Genomic DNA, 7,822 nt, shown 5'->3' with positions numbered 1-7,822 from the left:
AAGAGAGGGGGAACCAAACATGGCAGCAAAAGGGCCAACCCAAAACAGGTTTTCCCCAAAAGACTCCTGAACCCAGGCTTTTTGCTGCCGTAAATAATGGGTCCCCCCGCCCGCTTTTAAACCTGGACCTTTGAAGCCCCTAAGCGGGCGGGCCCAAAATTTCCCTCCTGTTTTTTTGTTTTTTTTTGAGGAAAACCCACCAAAAAAAAAGCTCCATAAATTATTTCTTTAAAACAAAGGCCCAAGAAAAAATGCCCGGTCCAATCCAAACACAAAAAAAATAGGCAAAGAACTAGAAAAAACCGCAAATAAAATTTCTTGAAAAAAGAGCAAACAGCCTTTTAAGTCCCTAAAGACGGCAAGGTGGGGGTTCCTTTTTTAAGATTTTTTTTTAACAAGATTTTTTTTAGCCAAAAACAAAAAACCAGCAAAGCCTGGAAAAATAATGGAATCAACCATATGGAAAAAGGGAAAGTTTTGTAAAAAAGAGGAAAAAAAAATCTTCTTAAGAGAAAAAGAAAAAAAAATGGGGGGCGGGCAAAAAAAAGAAACCCAAGAAGAAAAAAAATTTTTTTGAATTAGCTTTTTGGTTTGTTCTGAAAAATTTGGGAGACAGGCCTTTTTTTGGTTCTTTTGTTTGGCAGAGAAACGCATTTTTTGGGCAAAATGACCAAACAAACTAAAAAAACAAAAGGGTTTTTTTATTAAAAAGAAAAATTCCCAAAAAAAAAAACCGCGGTAGAAAAGGGCGTCCTAAAACGGTTTTTTTTTTCTTTCCTTTTTTGAAAGCGCAAAAAAGTACTCCCCCCTTAAAACCTCCCCCTGGAAAAAAAAAAAAGCCCTTTTTCCTTGAAAAACCTGTTAAAGAACTTTTTTTTTTTTTTTAAAACTGCCGGGCTTGCGGGGACGAGGAAAAATTTAAAAGTCCCCCAAAAACTTTACTAACAGACCAAAAAAAGACAAAAAGAAGGAATTTTTTTTTTGGCAAAAATGTTGTAAGAGAGAAAAAAATTTCCCAAAAGCCAAAAATTTGGCTTAAGAATCAGAAAGGGCTTAACTTTTTTTCGCAAAAACCGAAGGGTCATTTTTTAATAGAAAAGTAAAACAAATTTTGAAAAAAGACCCAATTATCTAACAAAACTTTGAAAAAAAGAAAAATGCAAAAAATCCCAAAAAAGGGGTAAACAAAGTTGGTATAGACCTTTTTTTTTAAAAAAGGCATCTAAAATTTGTCCTGCTTTTCCTCGCTAAATACAAAAAAAACCTCTTTTTTGTGGGGTTAAGCCGCCGGGGCGCAATCCCTTAAACAAAAAGCAAAAAAAAAAGAAAAAGGAAAAAACCGGCTTCTTTTTTCCCCTTTTGAAAGAAATTAAAAAATGACGTTTTTTAAAAGCTCGGAATGGGAAAAAAAAAAATTCGCGAGGAAAAAGGTTTTGAGAAAAAAAAAAAAACAATTATGAGGTTTTTTTTTTTTTTTTTTTTTTTGTACAACTTTTAAGAAAAAAAATTTTTTACTCTGAAAAAGAAAAAGGAATTAGGCCCCCCACACCGGCGGCGTGGAGAGAAGAATCAGCACCGTGAGGCGGCGCCACACCCCCCGATAGTCTAGGCTATAGCAGCATAACTAAGGGACTGGTTCAGGACTCACCTGATCTCAGCCCTAACTATAAGGCTTATCAAAGAGGAACGTCTTAAGCCCTATTCCTTAAATGTGGAGAGGGTGTCCTGCCTCCCGAACCACAACTGGAAGCTGGTTCCAAACAGGAGAGGAGCTTGGTAACTGAAGGCTCTGGCCCTGTTCTAAACTTTTAGAGACTATCAAAGAGGAAATTGAAGAGAAAATAGCAATGGGAAAAAATAAGAGAAAGAAGAAGGGAGTGCAATAAATAGGCAGAAAGTAGAGAAAAGAAATGGAGAAAGGGAAGGGAGAGGAGGAAAGGAAGGAGAGGAAAGAAGTAAGACGAAAGTTAAGACACATAATAATAAAAAAATATATAAGGACCCGACAAGTAGCCTGCATTAAGAGAACGCAGTGTTCTGAGGGGAGTAGGGTACTATGAGCTCTTCCAAGATAAGAAGGGGACCTGACCATGAAGAGCTTTATAAGGTGAGGAGGATAATTTTTAAATTCTATTCTAAATTTAACAGGGAGCACAATGCAAAGAAGCTAGAACAGGTCCTAGTTTCCTGGTCAGTACTCGTGCTGCAGTGTTTTGAATTAATTGGAGCGTCTTTAATGGACTTATTTGGGCCAACCTGATAACAAAGGAGTTGCAGTAATCCAGCTTAAGTAACAATGCCATGGATTAATTTTTCTGCATCTGTCTGTGACAAGGATGTTCCTAATTTTGTAAATATTACGGTAATGAAAGAAGGCAACAAAACAAACAAACAAAAATGTTCCCAGATAATTTTTTTTTACTTCATACATGACCATGCCAGAGTTTCTGTTCAACTCTAAAATCTATCTGCACTTGCAAACGAAAATAATTTGTGAAACGTGGCAACCGCCCCCATTTGTGAGGCCCTGGTAGATAAGATATACTTTCTTAATCCCCCGTAGGAGAAATTCATTTACACACTGCAGCAATTGTGAAGTTTGGCTTTCAAATGGAGAATCTTGTCTGCAGTTAGGTTTAGCAGTAGGGGTAGGGTTTTCATTGTCATGTCAGGCTGATTTTTGAAGGCACGCCACGGACGTTCAATAAATATTTATGAGGAGCACAACTTTAAATCCTGGAGGTGTTTAGATGTGCTCACAAATTTAAATTGTTCTGATCATTCCCTAGGAAGAGTTTGTTAAATCTAGACTAGACTAGAGAATTTTTAAATAAAATGGCCGACTTCCTGTTGAGTTAGGATATGGCATCCAAGATTCTTTTTTTTTTACGTCCTGAATGATACATATGCCTGCCAAATTTACATTCATCGTAGATTCACCGGGGCTTATTTTTTTGAAATTTGTAGGGGGCGCTATCGAGCATTTGAGCCTGTTTAGCCCCCCAAAATGGATCAAATGTTAAAACAACAAGGTGATGCTCGCTGCATTGCTACGGCACAACGGTTCAATAAAAATGTATAAGATTCAATAAGATTATCACGTCACAGGTTTCTGAACCAAATTTCAGCTGGATGTGGCAATCTGCTACAAGAAATACATAAAAGTGTAATAAATTAAATATTTCTGGTTCCACAAGGTGGCGCTACAGTTTTTCTGAATTTTATCACATAGATGTGTTCAGGGCCCGGGACTCTTATCAGACAAGTGAAGTTTGGAGCTGAATGGCAATGGTCACTCAAGTTATAGCACCTTTGTGTGTTCTGGTGGTACATCGAATTTGACACCACCAACTGACATGTGCGCCACCGTTTAATGAGTTTTTTCCGTGCTGTTCGGCCCTCCAAAATGCTTTGTTTGGGAAGAAAAAAAAGGAAAGAAGTCCTACAATTAAGCAATAGGTCAGGGCTCCGGGCAACTAAATATTTTACACTATATGCAATGTGCAAGTACAATCGGTGTGCAAAATATTTTAAGCAGCTTGACTAATAACACTAAACTGTAAGCATTTGTGCAATTTTAAGATAAATAATTATAAGTTTGGGTTGAATTAAAACCAGTCTTAGTCAGCGGGGGTGGGAGGTACTGGGTGCTGTGCGTTGTGGAAGTCGGATGGCTGATGGTACAAACTAGCCTCCAAACCACTTTGAAGGGCTCGGGGCTGATCAGTGCTGCGGCTGAAACTGCTCCTGAGCTGCTCTAGCTCAGTGTAAGAGAGGATGAAAGGGTTTTTTGTTAAAGCATTCACCCCCAGGAACATGGGTGTCCACATCTCTAACCCTCCCTTCCCCCAAATCGCACTGGGGATGGGGGGCCTCTTGCCACCAACGCAGCTGCTTTAGTTTCCCTGTGTTGAGCTGTGAGGTGGTTTCTGTGCACCAATCTAGTGAAGTTCTGGATCAGGTCTCTATACTCTCCTCCCTATATCTGTGATAGCAGGCGACAATGGAGGAAGAATATAATGTATTAAATATAATATATAATTTATGAAATATGATGTATTAAATATAATATATGAAATGTGATATAATATATTAAATATAATTTATTAAATATTTTATATATATAATGTATTAAATATAATGAATTCAATATAATGTATTGAATATAACAAATATAATTTATTAAATATAATACATTTTCAATTATAATATTTAATCACACTTCTATTAGTTACTGTATTTGAATGTCTTATTTTATTTTAATATATATTATTATATATTGTAATATAATGTACATAGTATTTACACACTGTACTATATTTTCTATATTTATTATATATTATATATTTATTGGTATTTATTATATGTTGATATATTTTTTTTCAACCGATAATATAACTAATAATTTTGAATTTCTTTTAATTAAAAAAGAAGTTAATAACCCTGCACAATATGGCAAAAACATCATCAAGAATCACATCGCAATATCTGTCAAAATAATCACAATGTGATGTTTGTGAAGGATCTATAAAGTGTGAATGGCTTCATTAATGTTTTACCAATGCTTGTTTAAAAAGTTTTTGTAATATTTAAATCAATTTATATCATTTATTTCTCTTTTTGCCCAAAAACCAAACTAGGCAGGCTACTGTTAACAGGTCACACTCTGTTTTTATGCTTAAAATGTGTCTGAAACACTTTAAAAAAATGTGCAAGTAATAGTTTAACCCCTGGATTATTATCTTATTCCTATTACTTTGATCATGTGAGATATTAGACAGCTGCATATCTCCAACACCAGATGGCGCTGTGAAACATGAATGCAAAAATAAAAAGAGTCAACCATTTTCATCTCATGGTGATACTCTTTCCTCCCTCTCTCCCTCCCTCTCTCTCTGCAGGCGGTCAGTCCTTCTTCAGCCGTAAAGACTCCATCCGAACCATCTACACGTCGCTGTTCAACGAGCTCAGGAAGGTGGTGACGATGGGGCGCCACAGCCAGCCGGGCTCCGCCTCCTACCTGGAGGACCTGCTGTCGCACCTGTCGGATCAGCTCTGCCACTTCACCCAGGCCCGCATGGAGATGGCCGACCTGTACGAGAAGATGCACTCGCTGGGCAGCCAGAAGAGCATCAACTCGGAGGAGCTGGTCACCACGCTGGAGGCGGTCCTGCACAAATACAGCACCAAGTGTGTACATTGGTCTTATCTGACCTTATTTTAAGTGACAGAATGGAGTATTTTGTAATTCTAGTGCAGAAACCTGCTTTGTTCTTTCTACAGACACTTTTTTATGGCCATCCTACCTGCAATGACAGTTTTAATAAAATGAGGGTTTTAGGACTGGATCATATAATAAAACATCATAAAAAAACATTTTCTTCCTCCTAATGATAGTACTTTAACTTATGCAGGACTTTTATAATGAAGTGGTATTTCTATTTCTACTCACATAAAGGCTCTGAACACCACTGATCCCTGGTTTGCAAACAGACAATGGCATTGTTAGGCTAAAGGATAGGAAATAAGTAAAGTTAGAGATGACATATTTAGGTTGGAGGAAGAAAAGTTTCTGCTTAATCCGGCAAACGCAGGATCCGACTGTGTTCCCCCAGAGACGTGTCAGCAAAAAAAAAGTGTCCTGCGACTGCAGCGGGAACACAAACTGCACGCTTGAGATGTTGACTGAGCTGCAGCGGGCCGCAGCACGACACCACCACACATCACTGATCTGACCGTGCACTGAAGGGTGAAGGTGATCTGCAGACCTGGGGAAATGTACGGACCCCGAATCCAGAGAGTTTTTAGGCTGAGCTCAGATCCAGACTAGAGAGACAAAGAGACTTTCAGGTCACTACAAATTAGGTCAGCTCCCGTCTCTTTGCTTTTGTTTTCTCGTGTTCCTGTTTAACTGCCAACCTCCTCTTCCTCGCTCCTTCAGGTTCCACCACCCCATCCTGGGCCGCGTGGAGGAGAGCTTCCAGACGGAGGTGGACGTGGTGACCCAGTTACTGCGCTGCCAGGCGCAGGTATCCGAGTGGAGCTTCCTGCCGGCTCTGCTCAGCCTGCACGGCGCCAACTCCAAGCTCACCGCCTGGGGTCAGCTGTTCCAGCGGCAGAAAGAGACCCGCAAGCATCTGTTCGGAGGTCAGTCCCAGAAGGCCGTGCAGCCTCCGCACCTCTACGTGTGGCTGCAGCGCTTCCAGGCGGTGCTCCTCGCCAAGTTCAGCTTCTACTTCCACGAAGCGCTGAGCCGGCAGACGGCGCCGGCCGACATGAGAGCCCTCACCGCCCGCACGGCGCCGGACTACCACGGCAAGATCTGCTCCTTCATCCGCAAACACGACGCCAGCAACGTGTCTCTGGTGTTCGACAACCGCGGCTCAGAAAGCTTCCAGGGCCACGGCTACCACCACCCGCACTCGTACCGGGAAGCACCGAAGGGCGTGGAGCAGTTCCCCGCCGTGGTGTCCCTGCCGTCGGGAGAGCGCCCGCTCACGCACTGGCCAAACGTCATCATGATGATGGGAGACCGCGCCGCCGAGCTCAACACTCTGGACAAGGTGGTGCACTTCTACGACGACAAGGTCCAGAGCACGTACTACCTGACGCGGCCCGAGCCGCACTTCACGCTGGTGGTGATCTTCGACGGCAGGAAGTCGGAGAAGGATCTGCACATCGCCGCCTTCCTGCAGGAGATCTCGGGCTCGCTGCGAAACTCCAAACCCTTCAGCACCTTGAAGCCGGGGTCAAAGGGCTGAGCCATACGCTAAGAGGCAACGATGGAACTGATTGGTTTCCTGTGGTCCAACCTGAAGTCCTTTCATGTTGCTTTGAATTCAGCCAAAACAAAAAGAAGTTCCAGACCAAAGAAACGCACCAATTCAACCACGCTGTGAATTAGTTTTTTAGGTTACGACAGGACGACAATAATTACGCTGCTAGCGCTTAAAAAAACGTTTTGTTTATTTAAAATGTATTAAGCGTTTTAATTATCTTGCATCAGTTACTGTTTTAACATGTTTCCTTTTTACCTTTAAAGCTCATATTTACTGTGCTTGATACAATTTAAATAAAGCCCTTGAGATGATCCTGCTTCCTGAGTTCATTCATTAGTTTGGGCTGATATTTGCTGATTATTGATTATTATTATTGATTGATATTCTGTTTTTCCACCACAGCTAGCTGACAAGTTTATTTTATGTTAAATATTAAAAAAAACCTTAGAAGACCTTTCAAACATGTTTACTGGTATATGTTTTTAAAAATAGTCAATATATATCAATGAATATTGGCCTTTAAAGCCCAGAATTGGACTTGGACTTTGCTGTTTTTTTTCTCTGTTTTAAGGGATTGTAAACTAAATATTTTCACTAACTAAGTATTATTAAGATCATAAAGTTGACACATTTGCCCCCAGGAAACTGATATTACAATTTAATTATATTTATAGACTGAATGAAGAATCGATTCACTAATGCATCAATAATGAGAATAATTATCAGTTGCAGCCCTAAATGTCGAGATGTGTTCAGGGTCCCGGAGATTGGACCGTCTTTTAGAGCTGGAAAAACATACTTTGTTTTATGATAATTTCTGATAAATATGATTATTTTCCAATTAAGTACATGTTAAGACAATCAATACATCTATGATATTCCTTAATTAATCAGTGATCATTTCCATTTAGCCAAAAATACAAACACGTTATACCTTTTTATTCAATTCCTTCTTCCCTACAGGTGAAGGATTACCTTTTTCACAGCAGCCATTCCTCCTTTCCTGTACTTAGATATGCTATGTGCTAGGCTAATAATGATTA

The 7,822-nt window shown here is 40.0% G+C and overlaps 2 protein-coding genes across 2 annotated transcripts in view; one reads left to right on the top strand and one right to left on the bottom strand.

Annotated features, from left to right (window-relative positions):
- LOC118338487 overlaps positions 1-7,822 on the bottom strand; it is a 197,083-nt gene that overhangs the window by 122,811 nt on the left and 66,450 nt on the right. The window lies entirely within an intron of this gene.
- On the top strand, positions 4,902-7,090 carry cunh12orf66 (chromosome unknown C12orf66 homolog; the record flags this gene model as incomplete). The annotated part of the gene is given in 2 exon segments (XM_035675798.1): positions 4,902-5,190; positions 5,942-7,090. Coding segments are annotated over 2 exon segments (1,109 nt in total), but the record flags the coding sequence as incomplete, so codon positions are not given.

This window comes from Morone saxatilis, unplaced genomic scaffold (genome assembly GCF_004916995.1).
Source record: "Morone saxatilis isolate NCDOM2014 unplaced genomic scaffold, NCSU_SB_2.0 Contig4, whole genome shotgun sequence".
NCBI classification, from domain to species: Eukaryota; Metazoa; Chordata; class Actinopteri; family Moronidae; genus Morone; species Morone saxatilis.
The sequence above is the reverse complement of the archived record's forward strand: the minus strand, read 5'-3'. Positions and strand labels throughout refer to the sequence as shown.